The 21260-nt window shown below is 37.7% G+C and overlaps 2 protein-coding genes across 2 annotated transcripts in view; both read right to left on the reverse strand.

The window, feature by feature from the left end:
- Positions 1-5213: 5213 nt before the first annotated feature.
- umps (uridine monophosphate synthetase) lies at positions 5214-12191 on the reverse strand. The gene is made up of 10 exons (XM_032568623.1): positions 12042-12191; positions 10266-10419; positions 9989-10113; positions 9696-9883; positions 8891-8988; positions 8661-8821; positions 8469-8586; positions 8196-8371; positions 8007-8121; positions 5214-7637 (listed from the first exon to the last, which is right to left on the reverse strand). The coding sequence occupies exons 1-10, from the start codon at positions 12189-12191 to the stop codon at positions 7459-7461; spliced, it is 1464 nt and encodes a 487-aa protein (XP_032424514.1). The 3' UTR covers positions 5214-7458.
- Positions 12192-13108: 917 nt separating this feature from the next.
- The window catches only part of fn1a (fibronectin 1a), a 51294-nt gene continuing 43142 nt past the window's right edge, over positions 13109-21260 (reverse strand). Inside the window, exons 34-50 of the mRNA XM_032567338.1 lie at positions 21250-21260; positions 20896-21165; positions 20556-20767; positions 20143-20230; positions 19863-20048; positions 19683-19772; positions 18505-18696; positions 18309-18398; positions 17760-17874; positions 17424-17643; positions 16832-17002; positions 16606-16744; positions 16343-16510; positions 15589-15714; positions 15372-15478; positions 14562-14681; positions 13109-14325 (exon numbers count right to left, since the gene is read on the reverse strand). Coding sequence (XP_032423229.1) covers positions 14257-14325; positions 14562-14681; positions 15372-15478; positions 15589-15714; positions 16343-16510; positions 16606-16744; positions 16832-17002; positions 17424-17643; positions 17760-17874; positions 18309-18398; positions 18505-18696; positions 19683-19772; positions 19863-20048; positions 20143-20230; positions 20556-20767; positions 20896-21165; positions 21250-21260 — 2374 coding nt within the window. The 3' untranslated portion in view covers positions 13109-14256. The remainder of the gene's footprint in view (positions 14326-14561; positions 14682-15371; positions 15479-15588; positions 15715-16342; positions 16511-16605; positions 16745-16831; positions 17003-17423; positions 17644-17759; positions 17875-18308; positions 18399-18504; positions 18697-19682; positions 19773-19862; positions 20049-20142; positions 20231-20555; positions 20768-20895; positions 21166-21249) is intronic.

Genomic DNA, 21260 nt, shown 5'->3' on the forward strand with positions numbered 1-21260 from the left:
TGAAGAGTAACAGAAACTTAATGCAAAATAAAGATTTTGGTAGTTGTAGAAAATAACAAACAGAAAGATACAATAACATAAAACAATAACATAAAATGGGTAAAGGTATACATGCTGTATTTTTCTAACAGAGAGCTTAGAAAGCCTTGCAATGAAATTCAAACTATTACTTTTCATTTTTTGCCACGTTACAGCCAAAAACGGTAATGTATTTTATCGTTATTTTATGTGATAGACTACAAATAAATAAGAATCTGTAAAGTCTGATGTATATATACACTCCACTTCCTTTATTCTGTTACCCCTAAGTAAAATTCAGTGCAACGAATTGCCTTCCAAAGTCACCTACATAGTAAATAGTCTACTTGTGTGTAATTTATTTTAATGTAACTACCACTATTTCTGAAGATCTCACTGGTTTGTTAGAAAAGATGAATGAAAATCATCATAAGGAACACATCTGATAATTCAGATGTAAAATTGCAGAAAGTGTTACAGTGGGGCTTATAAATCACTATTCAAAGCTTTAAGCGTCTCATTGAGCATTATTCAAGCCAACATCTGTAAATGTGTAGCATAGATGGTCAAAACATAGCCATCTAAGCTAACATGCCAAACAAGGGGACCATTCATTAGAAAAGTAGCAAAGAGTTGTATTGTATCTTTGGAGGATCTGGAGAGATCCACAGCTCAGGGGGGAGAGCTGTGGATCTCCCACCTGAGAGAACAACTCAGGTGGGAGTTGTTCTCCCAACTAATTGTTGAACAGCTAATTGTTGTGCGTGCTACAAATCTGACCTTTATGGAACAATAACAACAGGAAGGTCATTATTTAAGGGGGTTTTACAAAATCCTTCCAATCTTGGCTTATTTTGCAAAGAAGATTGGACAAAAATATTAATTGCTGGATGTGAGCATCTGAAAGTGTAAAAGAGCAGCAGCTGTAACTAATTTCATGGTGAGAAAGTACTTTCTCACCATGAAAACTGAAAACAAATGCATGCCGCACTTTTCAGGTTTGTATTTTTCAAGGCTTCTGAAACCAGGATTTTTTCTTTTCTATGCCACAATTATACTTTACATTGTGCTATTCTGTCATATAAATCTAAATAAAACACACTTAAGTTTGTGGCTACAAAGTGAAAAATATGAAAACTATTGAAGGAGGGCACTTTAGTTATGTTTGTATGGCACTAAATAAACATCATGCAACTTTAATACAAAAAAAATTGTCTATTTTGGATAACAGCTGTATTTTCAGTCGGTCAGTCTTCACCTTTAGTCTTAAACAAATGACTTCTGCAGGTTAACACAACAACTGGGAGCTGGAAGGATGGGTGTAGCAAAAGCAAGGACCAGTTGGGACAGCCGTTTTAAAATGGAAGCAAAGTAACCAGGATACTAAGGAGTGTAAGCCATCCACCTTTCACTGGCTTTAAGCAAATATTGACTGGAGAATAAAGCAGAGGCAAGGAGGCTCTCAGGTAAACCCTGACATGCAGGTGAAGTCAGGCTTTCTAATGACAAGATGAGGCTATAGGCGTTTTCTGGAACAATAAATGATGATGGGGATTTAAAGGAGACATGAAAACAATATTAGGGTTATAATATGAATAACATAGAAGAAGGCAAACTGGTAGATGTGGCTTGATGTCAGGTTTTTTTTTTGACAAACCCTAAAGTCACTTTCAAGCAATACATTTTTTCAAGTATTTTTAGATGGACATGTGTAGTAAATATTTAGTCTCATCTCCAGTTATAAGTAGCTATTGTGTACAAAACATTATGTTAAGAAAAACAAAATAATTTATTATCAAACAAATAAAACTGTTTGGATTATGCTAAATATAGAAAAACGTATTAATGAATGGCATAGAAGCAGCAATGGTTGAATACTTCAGCATAGCATCCTGATGACAGATGGCTTGTACCAGATCTGTGTGTGTGTGTGTGCAGTTAATGTTTAGTTAAAGATTAACATAACCTCCTGTTAAGGCCACCTCTCTGGCCCGCCTGAGGTCTCACTTTGTTACGCAGAAATTGATTAGTGATGAGCAGATCCCCACAGTGGAAAAAAAAATCATGCTCCATTAATTTGCCAATGGGAAAATGGTTATCAAAAGCACACCGAAGGAGGGAGATCAAGAGATTATCACCCCCAGGTCCTGGTAAATGTCAGCCTCTTCAGCACAGGTGGGACTGATCGGTGGTCTGTTTTTTTTTGTTTGTTTGTTTTGGGGGTTTTTTTGTACTGGTTTACAGTTCAAATAGAATTCAATGTACATATACGAGACATAGGTTTACAATCATACATTTGCATCTTTTACTTCTTCATATGAGACTACAAAGAAAATGTTGGCTAAAAGTTGCTCTGATGGTACCTACAAAAATTTTACTGGAAAAAACTATACTCTTCAAAATTTGGAAACGACTTTAGTCTTAGCTGCTTTCTTTTGTCTAAAAACTGTGGAAACAATGAGTTAGTCTGAGCTGCTTTCTTTAGAGCAGTAACTGCTGCCAGCTGTATGCAAATAAGACAATATACCTGCTCAGTGGAATAAAGCCTGCAACACACCTGGTGGCAGTTACTAAAAGAACTAACATCATGGAGATCTCAGATGAAATACTGGCTCTAACTTTACTCTTTATGCATTTTCTTTCGGTTTTTATATAACTTTATGAGTCATACTGGTGCTTCTTATCAATTTTAGTGCAATGATATCAGATAAAATGACTGGAAGAAGAGTTTTGAGCAGCATTCATCTCATTTGCGCAGTCCAAGTCCAAACGTCAAACTTCGTGCCTTTTCCAGATGCCCACCCGTACCTGCGTAACGCGAGCCGAACGAACAAAACTTCATCTTCAGGTATTGTACGTGAGGCTCAACGTGAAGCAAATACAGAGAAACGTGAGGAAAAGTCACAAATGGTGCAGCGTGATGCTGTTCTGGAACATAGCAGCTGGCGTTTCTCTTCTCCAGTGTCTGAAAGGGGGAAAGGTTTTAAAAAGTAAAATAAGTTAGAAAAATATAAAATAGCACCTGGAAACTACTGAAAGAATTGATGCTCTCCATGAACTTACGGCCTACCTTTAGACGAAGTAAAGCAATAAAGGAAGGGAAATGTGCACGCTTGGTCCCCACCTTTCCCACGCATTGAATGTGTGCGTTTTGTGACAGGTATGCACCTTTTATACTTCCCCACGCTCCCCCCTCACCCCTCCGTCCTCCTTTCTCCTCCCCTGTTAGTGGATCCTCTGGGCGCAGACACCTGTCGCGCGGTGCGTTGCTCTGATCCAATATTGACATAAAGAGGGAGGGGCACGCGTGTGTGTGCGTAAAACACGCGCGACCAAAATGAATTATTCCAAAGTGCGCGCCCTCCTCCTCTTCCTGCTCCGGTGTGCCAGGCAACGACATGTGTGACCTCTGCGCCTACACTGAACTGTAAAAAGCCTCATTGTAACGTAGCTACCTGACGACAAGCTCAAGCTGTGCTATACAGCTTCTGTTGTGGGATTATTTTCATACACTTTGCCTTGCAAATACCTGCGTGGAGCTGACGGCTCACTTTGTTCCACAACCTTGTGAAGGAAAGTTCATTTATGGTTGTGTAGAGGGGGATGGATTTTAGTTCACATGGGTCAGAAATCCAACCAGAGGTACAAGGTTGTTTATTTTATGTAGGGAGTCTGAAAAATCCTGGCATCACATGAAAAATAAAATTGCTCACCTTGTTAAATCATACAAAAACTGTGTTTAAGAACATTTCTTTTGTCAGTTTCACTTCCTGTGCTATCCTCATTACTGTTGGACAGGGAAAAAGAAGGTTATTAATTAAGCAGAACCTGTCTGACATGAAGAAAGCTAAAAGTTAACACATATTATGATGTAAAGCTAAACATCACAAATTAATTATCAACTATCAGACTGGAAACCTTTATAAAGACATTTCTAAGGCTTTAGGATCTTTGGCTGGCAACCCACACCATTACCCACAAATGAAGAAAATATGAACATTCACCAAAGTGGCTGGCCTACAAGAATTTCCCCAAGAGTTCAACAACTTATCCACGAGATCATAAATAAAGCCAGAATGTCTTAACCACTTGAGGTCACACTTTGCGCTGTTAAGAGTTCAGAATTCTCCAGTAAGAAAGAGACTTGGCAAGATTTACAGTTCCAAGGTCTGAACTTTCTGATCATAGAAAGTAGAAAGACCAAAAATAAAACCATATTAATGATCCTAAAGGTGTTCAGTCCCCATTGGCTTAGTGGACTGGACAAGCAAATAAGCAACAAAAAAACTCAGTCGTGGCCATTGTCTTCCTAAGCAGCTGTTCTCAATTCTCATCTCCCTTCAGTGCTGTGTCTGGGATGTCTCCCATTGAGCTTGATTTCTCCAGTTGAATTTCAAATGTGTCAACCATTGAATAGAAAAATAAGTTCTGAACAATTGACAATGAGTTTTTGCAGTGTTTTAGAATTGTAGTTTGTCTATGGTTATAGTTTGGCAATGGCAGCAGAGGAAGTAAATTAAACCATTCAATCCATGTTGTCCCTGATTCCAAATATTGATCAATTAAAGTTTTATTGCATGCAAAGATCTTGTGGGCCTTATCCACAAGGGAATGTTTACAGTCACACAGTTTCATCAAACTGCCGCGTTACATCCGTCATGGCCAACAACAGCATTTGGGTAAAATCAGAACCAAGCCCTTAAAACTTCAATAGAATCTACGTCTCCAGCAAGCAATCGTTCTCAATAGACAAGGGTCCAGACTCTGTGAGGGAAAGCACTGAACAAGGTGATGGTTTTTACCAGTCCACTCAGTCAAGATGCAACTTACAAAACCTTCTCTTTTATACACCCCAAGACTGACGGGTACCCAGAGCAGGGAGCCGTTGTCAAAAGGCACAACTGGCTACAGATAATTCTTCCACAAAAGAAGATCACACAGCACACTCACCAGACAGCTAGTCAATAAGAGATCTGCATGTCTGCTGCAAATTGGCAGGTCACTCCTCTAATGTATGGGTTAGTGGGTTGCACATAGTAAGAGAAATGCATTGAATTAGAGAGTAAACATACCCTCAGGGTATTTTTAAAATTAGATTTTCTACTAAAGAGTAATTTGCAGTTTGAATTACAGGAACAGATATTGGGGGAAAACTATGTGAGGATAACATGAGAATAAACACATATATGCATGTATACTTGTTATGATAATTTTTTATTTCAGACATTTCACCAACAAAACATACAAAGACTTTTATAATTCTAAGTGTAAATAAAATACCTTGTAACCAAATATACATGTAAATATATCATTTGTGTGGTGACTGTGAGTCTGAAAAGGAGTATGATGAAATTTAACTTATATAATCATACCCCTTTTAAATTCAGTAATTCCTAACATAAATAATCTTCCAATTTCCCGTCTCCCTTCTAAAAGAAAAAAATATATTTCCTCAATCCTTTAGAGCAGCATTTCCTTTAGAGATGCTGGGTGGTAACTTGTAACAGGCTGCATTTCAAAAAAAAAAAATACAAACGTCTCACACCTTAAAGTGAGGAGTGGAGCAAACTTTCCTTATAAAAATGCCAGAAGCTTTTAGATGCCTAGAAGCATCTCAATTAGGTAATTTCAGCCAAAGTGGGTTACTTATTGCTTATTCTACAAAATGCATTTATGTTCACATTAGATTAGCTAAAGAGTAAAAAAAATGTTAGTAGTTAATTGCAATTAATCCATTTTTGATTGCAGAGGTAAAAAAAGTAGATTAAACATCAATATCTGAACATGATTTAGTACGGTACTCTAAAATGCATAATGTTTCCACAAGGCTTATTATATACAAATGTGAAATGCAAAAGATGTTAAGATGCTATGAAAAACTGAATTTACTTATAATCTGCATTAAATCACTCATTTAAAAAGTATGTAGAACTAAAATCTACAGTTTAGAAAGTTTTTAAACTTTTCATATATTTGTATTCCAACTCAATTTTCTCTAGATTTTGCCGATCTAAAGAAATTTGTCTCTCTAGGTTACAAAATAATAATAAAAAAGAACAGAATGTCAAAAGCCACTCTGGTTATTTGTGGAAATCAACATTTATTTATTTTGTAATACAGTTTGTTTTTAATAGTTTCGTAGCTTTGGAAAGCACTTAAAGCAAATTGCATACATTTCCTGTATGTATCAAAATCTTGAAATACAAAGATCTAACACCAGTACTGTAAAAATTACAATTTATCAAGCAAAGCCCGTAGGAAAACACTGGCCCTGTACAGAAGCAGCTACAATACAAAACTCAATTTCTGTCTCATTTTACAAGCAGTTTCAATGATTTAATGTGTCGTAGTTCAAATACCCATCAAATCAGGTCGCAACTCATGGGCTGCCTAATTTTACGTTATATTATGAAGAATGGATGGCAAACATTGGTCCTCAATACAGCAATACATCAGGTTCTGTTCACTTCGGCTCTTCAATCAATAGCAATTCGATGTCGTAAAGCTGTCCTAAAACACTGTTAGATTGAAAATACAATTATTAAGCAGAGCACACACTATAAAAGTTGTTCACATTTCTAGGAGTGTTCTTAGATATTTCTGATAGTAACCATGAAAACAAAAGATTTTTGATCAAACACATAGGTGGCCAAGTTCCAATTTCATCTAATACTTTATGAGTTTGAAACACATAAAGTATTAGTTTATAGTTTTTGAATTACAAAAAATACAAAGATGACAAAGATTCTGTGTTTTAAGATGCCATGATACCAAATCAACGTATAATCATAGTCACCAGTGAATATTTGTAGTAAATCAGGGTAAATCTTGTTGGAGCAACAAGAAATCATATCAAAGGCAGGTGAGAGAAAAAGAGGTATTTTGATCAGCTGATCAAATACGAAAAAATAAAATAAAATAAAAAATTTTCCTAGTGATTGAATGCATCAAAGCTAAAAACTTCCACCACTTTCAGAATATAAACACAACTGGCAGAATGCACAGCAATGCACTCTATTGAGAGATGTTTAGCTTGATGCACACAATAAACTCATCATTTTTTCAATTTAGATGGATTTAAAATGACTACATTTATCAAGCAATGTGCTGTAGAGGTTACAGCACATTAATACTGAAAATCGATATTGGCCAGGAAAAGCTTGATCTGTGATCTCTACAATTTTGCATTCCTGCTTTAGCAGCAAAGCCTTCAGGATCTTTCACAAAACTGAAAATTGAAGGGTGATACATATTTCACACCACTTGCATAAAATCACTCTGATTAAAAAAAACACGCTTTCTTTAGATAGGCATGTTTCATACAAAAAATGAGATGTACCCATGTGTTAGCAATACCTGTTGGTTGATTGTCCCTTGAATGTTTGCTGCCCACCTACACAGACAGTTGTAGTTCATCACAATGATGAAACTCCTGAGATCTTACTGGTCACTCTGACCCGTTCTCCTCTTGTAGGCATCCCAGCCCGACTTTCTATACGACTCGGCAGCCTCGAGCCAATCAGACGCCTCCAAAATGCCTCGTCCCACAATGATGACGTCTGAGCCTTTGTTGTAGATCACGTCCTCTGGGGTTGTGTACTGTTGGCCCATCAAATCCCCTGGATGACAAAAAAACACAGGGAGATCAGGAAAGTTGTGAATAAGAAAGAGAGATGAATGACAGGGTCAACAAATAATTTCTAAAGCAACAGCACCACCTTGTGTTGGGAAAGTGTCATTAAATCTATCATTAAATCTTTGCAATTTACAAATAAAAGACTAAAAAAACATTTTAAATTACCAGCAGTTAAGGTTTTATGATCATATAATTGTATAAACTATTAAAAGAAGTGTGAAAAACAACGCTATCCGTCAAACATCTCTACACACCAGAAAACCTAAATCATGGTACCTGTTGAACAAAGAAATTCAGATCCTGGCAGTTTCCCACAACAAAGAAACAAAAACTGACATGAAGTGAAGTTTACCTCCAGCCTTTATCTGCACACCAGGAGTCATGTGGAGAAATTCTGGTTTTTCAGTCATCTTAGAGCCACAAATGAACCCAATTACAAAATCTGAGTTTTCCTCTGCCATCTTAACCTGGAGAGAGAAGAAACAAAGCTGCAGTAAACCCTGAAGCACCCTGAAGAAGACCTCAGCAGAAAGGTGCTTACCACAGCTTGTGTGTATTCACCAGTAGCCAGAGAGCCTTGGGAGCTCATCTGTGCAATGAGCAAACAGCCTCGGCCCAGAGGCTTCCCCACAGCACTCAAGCCCTTCACGACCCCGGGCCCCGGCACAGCGTGGGCGTTGACGATGTGGGACCAAGAAGAGATCCGGAACACACCGCCTGGAGAGAACAAACATTAATTCAGCTCAACTGTGAAGATATTTTATACATCTGGTTGCTCTTTCGGAAAAGGAAGAACTGTCTAACATGATCTCACCCTCATACTGATGCTTGACTGTATTTCCAATGTCAGCAAACTTGCGGTCTTCAAAGATGAGAAAGTTGTGTTGTTCAGCAACAGCTTGGAGTTTCTGGCTGAATTCTTCTGTGAAATCCTGATGGTACACAAAAAACATGAGTTTAAGTGATTCAACCACATTCTTTAAGCAACAAAGTGCTTCTCTTCTACCTTCAGGATGTCACAGTGAGTCTTCAACATGCAGATCTTTGGACCGAGAGACTCGGCCAGCTGGAGCAGCTCCTTGTTGCTCGTCACGTCAGCGGAAACACAAAGGTTGGACTCCTTCTCCTCCATAATCTTGAGCAATTTAGATGCCAGGGGGTGAATTTCTGCAAACCAACTGATGTTAACATACCAAATGAGCAAGCCATTTGATTTAATAGATAGATATTACATACTTGGCAGCTCTGCTCTGTCTGCATAGCTCAAAATTTGCTTTGGTTCCACACATGGCTTCTTGGGAGCTGGAGCATCACTGCCATTTGTCTTCTTATGCCTGAAAGACATACAATAAACATGAAGCTAACTCAGTGTGACTTGCAGAAGTATTTAAATTTTTAAATCTTGCAATAAGGCAACCACTAGTTTCATTGTATGTTGCGGGGATTTTATGCGAAAGACCAAAACAAAGTAGAGCATAGTGGAAGAAAGAAAATTACAATATTTTCAAAAGTTTTTGCAAAAGAAATATATTGTTTTAAGTCATGTATTAAAAATTCTTGTTGAGACAAGAATATATAAATATATATATATATTTTTTGCTATGCTTTCCTATAGCGAAAAAACTGGTAGTAAATTATGTAGAGAGGATATTTTGAGTTTAACTGATGAAAGATGAAATAGGTCAAGTTCGGCAGCTTTTTGTAGCTTCAAGGCAAAAGCTAAAGGCATATTTTTTCCCAACCTCTGTCAGCTTTTTTATCCACTTTGAACTATCTTCCCACCAAAAACAGTGCTACAATGCAACCATAGAACTACCAAAAACAGTGCATAAGAGCAATAGAGTTAGAACAACAAATCACAGAAGAGATTTGATGTTGCCAGCACATATCTCAAAACGAAAAAAATCAAGAGTTAATTAAGCATAAATTGAGAACCGGAAAACTAGGTATATTTATGTTTTTTTTAAGGCCCAAAGGTATGACTTTCTCAGTTCTGACAGCCACCCAGCAGAAAACAAAAAAAAACAACCTTTTTCAGTACCTGAAGGTGTTGTTGTCCAGGATGAACTTGCGGACACTCTGGGCTGTTGGGGCGTCGATGCGTTCAGCTGCAAGCAGCACATCAAGCAGCTTAAACATGGAGATGATGGGCAGGAGGCGAATTCCCAGAGATGCTAACATCTCCATGCCGCCTTGCTCTCTGTCCATCAGCACAATGGCATCTGTCACCTTGAACATGTGGAACAGAGACATCCTATAAACATCACTCCGTTTAGAAGAATTTATTTGAAAAAGCTTCATGTTGCAGTGTTCTAAACGCCAGTGATTGTTCACCTTCAGCCCCTCTTTATGGAGAACTTCTGCTGTCTCCAGGATGCTGCTGCCGCTGGTCACTGTGTCCTCAATGATTAAACACGTATCCCCCTCACACCATGACCCCTCCACCATCTTCTTAGTTCCTACAGGAAGATTACATAAGAAAGATGTAGGGGACAAACTGACCGCCAGCTGGGCCTTGCTATATAAGAAAACTAACCAAAATAGTGTATTTCTGATTAGAAACTAGCCTGACTCTGTGTTTTAAGAGCTTGATAAATTGAGATAGGCTCACCATAGTCCTTGGCCTCTTTCCGCCTGATGAGCATGGGCAGTTCGTGTTTTGAGCAGATAATTGTGGCCAGAGGCAGGGCCGTGTACGGAACCCCACACACCGAGTTAAACTGAAGGTTCTCTTCCTGCGCTCGTTGGTAGATGACGCTCGAAACCTGTGAAGAAAAGCAAAACAAAAAGTGTTTGGTGGCCTTCCCTAAAGCTGCATCCTCAGTTCTACGATCTGCATATAAAGGTCCCACATCATTTTAACAATTGCTGAAATCTAGCTACAAGTTTCCTTCCTCCACAAACACAAGACAAGCTATGTGGAAAAGGTGCAGTCATAGGTGTAACACCGATCCCCTCTCATGCCTTCAAGTCGTTTACACAAGTCCCTGCAAAAACCAGGGAAACTTGAATGTTTTAACTGCAGATATAAATGTTTAGAGTCTGTTTTTCTTCTAATTATAACCTTGTCCCCTCTTTGATCTGCACTTTGTTTACAAGGATAGCGAGTTTACAACCTTTTTTGAGACTAAACGGTAGTGGTCATGGCCTATGAGCCTTGGTACTGTGGGTCACCTGGGTGTTTAGTTAACTGCACTTCCTTCCAGCCATGACAAAATTAAGGAATCACAACTAGATTAAATATAATGCATAAACTCAGACAACTTAATCGGTACACAATACCAGTACTGGTTAGGTCCCCACTTGCTTTCAGTTTTCTAGGTATAGATCCAATAAGGTATCAGAAGCAAATTTTGCATCATATGGTATGCTGCAGATTTTTTTAGCTGCTCCATGTTGGGAATCTACAGTTCCACAAAAAGATCTGGACTTAGGTCTGAGACTGTATATATCCTGGTGGTTGCATCATATTGCATCTTCTGGAGCAGAAGATCCTTTAAATGCTGTAAAAGCAGATGTTCTGCCAACATCTTTGTGCCAGAAACCACAGCACACCTTCAGGAGTCTATTAGAGTCGGTGCCTGATGGGTCACATGTACACTGGTAGCAAATGGGGAACAAAGACACTGTTATGGTCATAATGTTATGTCTGACTGGGAAATACTATGCAGAGCAGGAAAGTATAGCATCTACCAATTACTGCAGCTTTTTCTTTATTTATATGCTTTATTTCAAACAAATACCATTCCATAGAGGATATTTGATACAGTTACTACAGTTTCTTCTGTAATTCAATATTTTATTCATGCAGTTCAAATGCGTCACTAATTCAAAATGTATATTTTAAACAACAGTTCCACCTACCTTTTAACATTTCTCCATGTTTAGTGCCCTTACAGAGAAAATGTACCATGTTGAGCCTATCAGATCAATTAAAAAGTTGCTGCAATGTAGTTTACAAAGAAGAACAGCTTTCAAAAATTATAGATTTTTTTTAATTTTCAGTAACAGTTTTAGCTGAACTCTTGATTATATTTCATGCATTTGCATAGACTACATTGCTCTCTGTTTCTGAACCAGATCAATACAAACAGGGTCAAGTCACCACTGATGAGCAGTTTCACAAATCCTTAAAGTCTGGAAGATTTCGATAAAGCCAGTGATTTACTGAAAACCAATCTATTACGAGGACTTTGTCGCACTCGTGTAGACAAACCAATACCAACAAAGATTAATTTTGATTATTCTGTAAGTTTTTACCCTGGAAACAAAAGCCAGGCGAAGTTTTGTGGAGTTTATGCCATATTTTAATAGTTTCAACCCAAGTATGCTCTGTTTAGGTAGGGGGAAAGACTCTACACGTGCGAAGGACTCTACACGTGCTTACCTGGTTCATCAGAGCAGGGTGGGAAACCAGAACCCTCAGGTCGATATAAATCGGTGTCAGCAAGCCGCTCTTTAGCTTGTACTCTCCGAACTTTACTGCGTTCACATCGTGCAGCTTCAGGATTAAACTGTCAACAGAAACATCCGCCATTGTTGGGTGTTCAAGAAATGCTTCTCTCAAAACTTGAAACTCCGGTCCTCCCCTAGGAAACGGCTAAAAACAACTTCCGTGTCATCCTTTCAGAAAAAGTGACAAGAATATTCGACACAGTGAGCAGTAAGTAGATAAACTACAAAATAAATTATGCTGCGTGACTAAAGTGTTGTTTTTTTTTTTAGTATTTTACGACCTATATTTACAAAACCTACGGTTGTGTCGTCTTATACGATAAATACTAACAATGGAATGGTTGTTTGTATTAACACTCAGGATTATTTATGACACTATAAAAATCAAAAATGGTAGAAAGGAACATCTTTCTCAAGTCCAAAATAAGCTTTTTTGAAACATATTTCAAGGTGCTTGTTTTATTCTGAAAACCTCTATGCTAAAAATATGACGCCATCTTGCTCAGGGCAAGAATGGAGCGAAAGACATTAGAACTCCTAATTATGTACTAAACCCCTTGATTTAAAGCTCTCAGAGTCCATGTGAGCCTATAAGAGTGAAAAACTAGCTACTAGCATAACTACTTTAATTGCTCAATTTGTTATTCAGTAGACTTTCTACTTTTCCCTTATTGCTGAGTAGAATTAGTGAAATCAGCTTCCATTTCTTTTTAGATAATTAGGAATTAGATCTTGTACTAAATAGAATCACTTAATTATTTTTAGTTGAACAATTTATGTTAACATATATGCAAAATCTTGCTTCTTTATATATAATAAACTTTAATACTCCAAGACACGTAAATAATGCATCCTTCAGACAACGAATTGGTAAAAAATGCGATAGTTAAAAAAAACTGATTAAGACTACATTAACATAGCATAATCACACCACATACACAGTATCTATCTGTAGTCTGCAGCATGTACTAATTTTCTAAAGAGAAAATGACAACCACATTATTTTCTTTTGGATTTATTAAAAAGGTTCGGTCCACAGTAGTTCAGAGTCTGGCAACAACATAATTAACAAAACAAAAGAAAAACCAAAAACAGTAAATAAAAATAAAGTTTACACCCCAAAAATAGCACTGAGCAAAATGCCTAAGTAGAAAGGGATAAATAGAAGTAAAGACTTTAAAAATACAAACATGGAATTTAAACAGATTTCGTTTGCAAATTTATCAACACTTTTGGTCAGTGAGCTTTGAGTTTAATTTTTTTTAAAAAAAAGGTTATCTATTTCCTTATTTTAAGAAAATACTTATTGTCGGCTACAGATAATGTCCACATCTGATGAATTAAAAAAAAAAAGTACACAGTAAAAACGGCTGGTAAATATAATACCACATCAAAAGTAACAGTGCTTATTTTTTAAAAGGAAGTTTGTTTAGTTCATTTTTTTTCTTTTCATTTAAAAAGCAGAGTAGGCAAATGAATTCCTAAACTGCCCAACAGAAAGCAGCACACTGACCACAGAAAGACAGAACACCTGAAAGTAATTTTAAGAAACACTAAAATACTGCATGGCTTTGCAATTCTTTTCATTAAAATATTTCTGATTTGGAAATATTTTGGCATTTGAAAAATGCAAGTTTTTGTAAAATGTTTTTTTTGAATATTGAATTAATTTGTTTCAGTGGCACAAAAATAGGCGAGATGTAAATTGCTAAAACAATTTAAAAATGTTTTTGTATATTTTTGCCTATCTTCAGATATATTTTTGTTTTAGCAGGACAAACAAAACTTTTAGAATTACTCCAAAACCCCTTGTTTCTGTGTGCAGCGCAGTATGTTTTGTGAATGCAAGTTTAAGGTGACGTTGCAGGAGTATTTGTGCTATGAGAGATTTGTGTAAAAAATGTAAAAAAAAAAAGTGTTAAACATTCTCCACTTCTGCTGGAAATTATAGAGAATCAAATCACTCCAGATCTTTGATAAGGCACAGAGTTCTTTAAGGCACAAAATGTAGGTGCGGTGAAAATCCTTAAAGCACAAATGTGATGGAAATGTTGTTTCTTGATGCACCAGGAGGAAACTTCCTTCTTGAAGTGATGACATTTCAAAGGGTTTCACTTCACGATTCCTCCTTTCTTCCCACTCCTTTTCTACTCTAAGGGGCTTTGTGCATCTGCTAGCAGCTCTGGATTTAAACATTCAATTGGACACTGGATGTTCTGAAAGAAAACAAGAAAATGGGTTTTAATGCTATCTGGGATGAACAGAATCACAAATACATTTTTAAAAGCTACACAATGCAAACCTTTTTTAGCTAGCACACATATTTTTATTTTGCACTAAGCATCTAAGAAATGCCCAAACCATACATGTAAAAAGTTCACCAATCATCAGAAAATGAGTTCCTTTATAGATAAACTCAATATCCCTTCTAAGAGCAAAAACTTCCACTGACCAGTTTACGTAGAGCATTTTCCCGGTAGCGTTGGAAGGCATCTAAGCCACCAGGCTGCAAGACCTCAGCCTCCACATTGGTTTGTCCTCCAGGCCTTCTGCAGTTCTCACATCGCCAGCCCTTTACAAGGAGTTAAACAACACAGTCAACACAAAAATAAAAGCTTTCAGGCCATCAACTGTATAAATGTTATGATGGAAACTGAAATCAAATTTCAGGTTGTCCAGCCTGATTAGTGACCATCTGGTGCCTTTTTGTGCATCCAGACCAAACAAAGTCCAGCAGACACAAACAATCAAAGAAAAGTTCATACAGTTTCCTTTGAGAGTTTTTTAGACAATGCTAAATTATGCACATGAAAATGCAAGATTAAAGAGTGCTGTGAAAGATTTGAAAATTAAATTTTCCAATCAAAATGTACACTGTAATTGCTAAGAGGATGCTAATAACAATACTCTTTTTTGGTGTGGACACTGTTACAGTAAAAAGCAGCCATGATGAAAAAATGAAAGAGCCAGACACCTTAAAAATGCTGAATCATTGGTTGCTTTAATGATTCTCCCTTTTCTGGAGAGCAGATCTTTGACCCAAACTCTTTTTTTCAGACAAAAATAAAATAAAATTATATTTCAATCAGTACCTGATTGAAATTTTTTTTGTATAACTCTAAAAAGTCATACATTACTTGCATGTTTTTGTCAAACTGATCGGGGAATATAAATATTGAGCTGGAATAAATCTGTTACATAATAACAAGGCTCAAAACCTTTGCATTACCACCAGGACTAAGGCATTACAGCCTCATCTCACCTGTTGTCCTCCATAGCAGGTACAAGTACAGATGGCACCCATATATTCCTTCTGCCACTGGTTCCCAACTTGGTACATTTTCCCATCATCATAGCAAGTGGACCCATCTGGAAAATAAAGCAGAGTAATAAAGATCAACAAAAATCAGTGTACATAATAATAAAGCGGGATTATATCATAATTCGAGATTTACAGAGTTAAAATTCTGAGTACTTACGTGGTTCGCATTTGAACTCTCCTTTGCCGTTGCCCAGACAGGTGCAGCTCATCATATGACCGTTCTCAGCACGACGATCCCACTTTTCTCCAATGCGGTAATTATTGCCGTTGTCATGGCACCACTCTGTGAAAGGGAGTGGTGGCAAACAAAGGCAGAGAGATTTAGAAAAGAGAGAAGGAGAGGATAGAGTTGGAGTGAAGAGGCAGATAAAAAAGTTCAATACATGTGAGAAGACGCTCTTTAAAGACTGCATTTATTTATATTAAACAAATATAAAACTCTCAGTGAAGTTGTCTAATTGCAGAATAAGCTTTTTTTCCCCCAGAGTAAAGTACCGAATATAATCCAATGATTCTGACCCGTAAATCGGCAGATGATCCCAGTTCCTGGTATTGTCATGTTAGCTGTTAACTGTTATGGACAATACAAGTAACGGAGTTCTGATGCTTAGACAGAGCAGAGGGTTTGGCATGGGAAGCCTTCAGATGCACTCAAACATCTAAAATCTGTTCAAAACACAAACCACGCATGAATATCTGCAGCACATAGAGCATTCCTCTGTCAGCTTCTATGGCATTTAATTCACAGCTAAGGAATTTATACTGAGGATAGTATTTCATGTTTATTGCCAGCATTTAATCTCAGTTGGCCGAGCAATACTACATTAATAAATTCCTTTTGTGTAAAAATGCTGCAACGAGTTATTAAGTGTTTGCAAAGCACTGCAGAGATGGGTTAGTAAGCCACTCACTGGATGAATCACACCTAAAGTGACCACTGCCGAGCCCCAGGCACCGGCACCACAGCTTGAAGCCCGTCTCGGACATGCGCTCCCATTCAGAGCCCATCTGGTGGTACGTGTGCGTGAATGTGTCGTAGCACACGTCTCCAATGGTGGTAATAGGATTGTCATCTGGAACTTCAAGAGGAATACAAAAAAAAAGTGAATTCATACAGTCTTGCTAAAAATTTAGATGAAATGTTAACATGGAATTTAAAAAAAAAAATCCCTACCTGCATTGCCAACAGTAACAACTTCCTCCAGAACCGTCTGTTTGTCTCCATCCTTCACAGCCTCTACGACAACATTATAGGATGCTCCAGAAGTCAGTCCGATCAGGGTGGCGCTGTTGGAGGTGCCTGGCAGGCGCATCTGAGTGTCAAACAAGAAGGAGGCTTAGCTGTGATCACTACTTTAGATTTCATGTATATTAATATAAAGAAAAATGTCCATGGATACCTGAATGCCTCCTTCCTCCAGGTCTGTAATTGGGCTGCAGGACACCTCATACTCAGTGGTTTCAGGGACAGGTTGCCAGGAAATGGCTGTGATTGTCTTTGCTTCTTGGGGTAGCTCTGTTTCGTTGTCAGGGAAGCCGAAAGCGAGACCAGGCAGTGGGGTGTCGCTCACCTACAGGTTCCAAAATAGGGCACAAAGGCAAAGTTAACTCATTAATGAACAGAAGACAAACAGTTCCAGTCACATTTCATTTCTAAATATTAAAAGAAAATACATATGATTGTACATGGCAATAATAGTCATTACTATGAGCAAATCTTTTGCTTAACATATTTGACCTTAAATATTTTGCACCTTAGAACTGAAGTATAGGGAGTTCTGATTAGATAACCAATTGCTGTTAGAAAATGCTTAAGGTTATTTAAAATGTAATCTTGGTAATTTAAAATAGTAACACAACATTAGAATTTTCTAAAACAGCAAGTCTAATTGTTTCATCTAAAAATGTGTTTTAAAACTAAAATTCTTAGTCTTGGTTGACTAAATATATATTATGGGATCAGATTAGGAGCGTAATACAAATATTACACACCTTGACCAGGGGTACTCTGTTTCCATCAGGACCGGCTACAGGAATATAAATCAGGGGCTCTCTGAGTGTGGGTATCTGGCCTTCCTTGGGTCCACCGTAGGGGCTAGGAAGTCCAACATTTGGGCCCAAGTTCTGATACTCTGTATAAATGTGCTGCCCCTGCTGGCCCGGTTGGTTCTGACCACTTGTGCCAGCCAGATGGACATAGTTAGAGTCAAAACTGAAAAAAAAGAGAAATACATGCAAATGAGAACAAAAAGTGTACTGAAAGGTGTTTTAGAATAATCCCAGCTATATGATCAAATCATTTTCATAAGGTTCTTTTTTATGCCTCACATCTTTTCGTTCAAGGTCTCTGGAACATCCAAGATGTCGGTGCTGGGCCGATGGGGAAGTTGCGGCAGTTCAGGTACCAACATCTGATGAACAGTGGAATAGTCTGCAGCTGGCTCTGATTTTACAAAGAGACACAGAAACGTAAGAAGGAAATACTTTAACCAACTTTATCTGAACAACATTAAAAACTAATTCTGGCCTAAACTGCTCCAGTTAAAATAGCGTAACTAAGCATTTAAAATATGCAAACATGTAAAATATAGTTAATCTGTTAATCTTTCATAAAAAAAATCTGAGCAATCCATTTAAACCGTTTAAACACCACTTGTTTGTGTGATTACACGGCAGAAATCACCAAAAAGATCAACAGTTATTCTACACCACTAGAGGGCAACACCGACTAGATAAAAAGCACACTAGGTTAAACTATAAAAATAAGACAAGACACCATTAAGTTATGTCTATTGAAAAGCTACCATCTTGCAAAATCTAAAAAAACTATAAAAACAAAAATATATATATATAAATATTGAGCTATGTTGCACTTACGGGTTCTGGCCTTGCCCACAAGCGGTGTGCTTCTCAAAGAGTTCTGCAGTGCCACAATCTTAATGACATACTCCGTTCCTGGTTTAAGACCTAAGAACAAATCAAAGCACATAATTAAAAGTTTTTTTCAACATTTGCCAAATTTAGTGAAATATTTATAGAATTTGTATTTAGCCTTTTTCATTAGCCCACTCACCATCGATGGTGGCAAAGCTCATGCCTGCGTGAGGTCTAGGAGTCAGCTCGCGAGGCAAACCCCCAGCCTCCTCATAAGTGACATAATAGCCGGTGATCCTCGGACTGTGTGATGGCTCCCACATGAAGGAGATGCTGGTAGGATTCAGTGAGGTAAAGCGAATGTTGGTGGGAGGAATGACTGTTGGTTGAGCTATAAATCAAACAAACAAAATATTACTCAGAAAAACTTGTTTTCTCATTAATTTGAACAGCATTTCTTGATAAACAGCTGACATCTAATCACGTTTTGCTACTTATCAATGTCATCTTCCTGCAACTGCAACAACATAAACTACACTGTCTATGCTATAAACCCACAATCTTTTAAGGTCACAAACAAAAATAATTTAGATTGAAAAGTCAGGATTAGTAGAAAGTTAAAAAAAAAAGAAAAGCTAACTGAAGATGTAATAACACAGCTGATGTTTTATTTTTACAAAGTTTCACAAATACAGAATTCACACACTAAGAATCATAATTCAAAATAGACAACAGACAGATCAGTAAGACTGAAGATGAAAGGACTGAAATGCTGGTTAGTTCAGTCCTGGAAACATTATGGAGGACAAACTGTTTGCATTGCAGACATTCTCAACTGCATAATTCAAACATCAACACCTATCTTAACTTAGCTTTCATGGTACACTGTTGAAAAGAGACTGCTGACAGAGTGGTAAGAATAAAAGCAGAATAATTGAAAGGCTTTTGGCGTAATCCTAAATGTTCCTGTAAACAATGACCTGTAAACCACCATTTTCAAACGTTAAGCTGTATGTTTTTGTCTTTATTTACCAGGTAAAGTCACGTGGAGTTATTTTTAAAGCTGTACATAAATAAATAATGTTTTCAGGGCAGCTAACGCTAGACAAAAACCTGACAACCTCTTTTGTAAACATAGAAACAAACTGGAGATTTCTACCATGCTTCCCTCCCTCCCTTCAAATTTCCAAGTTTCTCAACAACTCTACCAAAACAAATGAACAAAACTGACAGTTGGAGAGAGGTATTTCCTCCTTAATTTATTTAATAATGACAGATTTATTTACAGCAACAATAAAATTTCACTGTGGAGTCATAATAAAAAAAATGTAATTCTGAATATTTCCTTTGTGTAATACATCACAGGTGACTGATTACCTGTGGTAGCAGTAAGTGTAAAAGGTATGCTTCGTCCATTGCCCTTCAGTGTATAGAGATTGACCTTGTAGGTGGTGCCAGGCTCCAATCCTATAAGTGGAAATAAACAAGTTATCAATGTGAGTCTAAAACCAAAACTAGAAGCTTTTTTCATTCTTGTGATTTGAGAAACTTGTCTACCTGTGAGAACGTATGTGCGTGATTCAGGCCCGATTGTCCTCTGAATGGGAATGTTGCTTGGAGAAGTGGTGGTGGGCGTGGCTTCGATCAAGAATCCAGAGATGGTGTCGCCCTTTGTCCTCCAAGTGAGGGTGATGGAGGAATCTTTAACTTCGGATATACGCACACGTCGAGGCGGGCTGATATCTTCACGAGAGCGAGTAAAAGAATAAAGCATTACTTTGTATAATGTTACACCAAAAACCATCAGTCTTTCAAAATGTCAAAATTAGAGACTAACTTTCCAGAGTGGTGACCTCTCCTTGAACTGGCCTGCTGGTGAGAGAGTTCTTCAAAGCATACACATAGACTTCATAGGTTGTTGCAATCTAATAAGAGATAAATGAACAAAATAAATTACAGTAGAGACTGAGACAGTTTTGTTTATGAACCTGTTTTGTCACAATAACAACTAACTGTGCAGATCGCCATCTCGTTAATTATTTTGTATGCAAGCAGAAAAAGATGAAACACTTCACATTAGAAACATTTATTTTGTAAAGTAGTTTGAGATGATATTTGTTGTGCATTGGTGCTGTACAAACAAAGTGATTGAACATTTTTATCAGCTAGCTCACTATAGTTAAGCATTGTATCCATGGCAGACCCTTATTACATTTCAAGTGACTTCTAGTGGATTTCAGTCACACTCACCATGAGTCCAGGGATATGGGCCTGAGTGGTATCTGGAGCCAGGTTGATCTCTTTGGTGGGTCCACTCTTCTTCTTCGGGTTTACTACAACACGGTATCCAGTGAGGCCCGGAAGACCAGTAATCAGATTTCCCTGACCGGGCGCAGTCCAGCGCATGGTAAAAGACGTTGGACCAACATCAGAGAACTGGAGGTTGGTGGGAGGAGAGATGGCTAGAAGGAATTAAAAAGAAAGAGTTGGAAATAAATAATGATCTCTGTTTCATTAGCCATAAGTTTTAAAAGAAAAAGATAAAACAAGAACTGCAATGCCGAATAAAGTAGTTGTAAAAATGTCCTACCTGTAGCTTGTGTACCGATCAGAGGAGTACTGGTTGTACCATCATGCATGGCAATGACCTTCACTGTATATTCGGTTCCCGGCTGTAGTCCTCTGATAATGGCTGACTCAGCATCTCCTCTTGGAGATGGATACAACTCCCTCTCGCCTTCCTCCGAACTTGAGTACAAGACACGGTAAGATGTGACAAATCCCTCTGGACTATCCCAGGTGATCCGCAAGGAAGTGGAATCAACGTCTGTGAAGGTAAGGTCCTTGGGACGGTCCACATCTAAAAAGGTCAGATTTGGGGTTTTATTCCTGTTTGTGCATGGTAAGTAACAGTTATCACTTCTCTCTGGAGCAAAAGACTTACTTGTCACAGCA

This window comes from Xiphophorus hellerii, chromosome 7, assembly GCF_003331165.1.
Source record: "Xiphophorus hellerii strain 12219 chromosome 7, Xiphophorus_hellerii-4.1, whole genome shotgun sequence".
Lineage (NCBI taxonomy): Eukaryota > Metazoa > Chordata > Actinopteri > Cyprinodontiformes > Poeciliidae > Xiphophorus > Xiphophorus hellerii.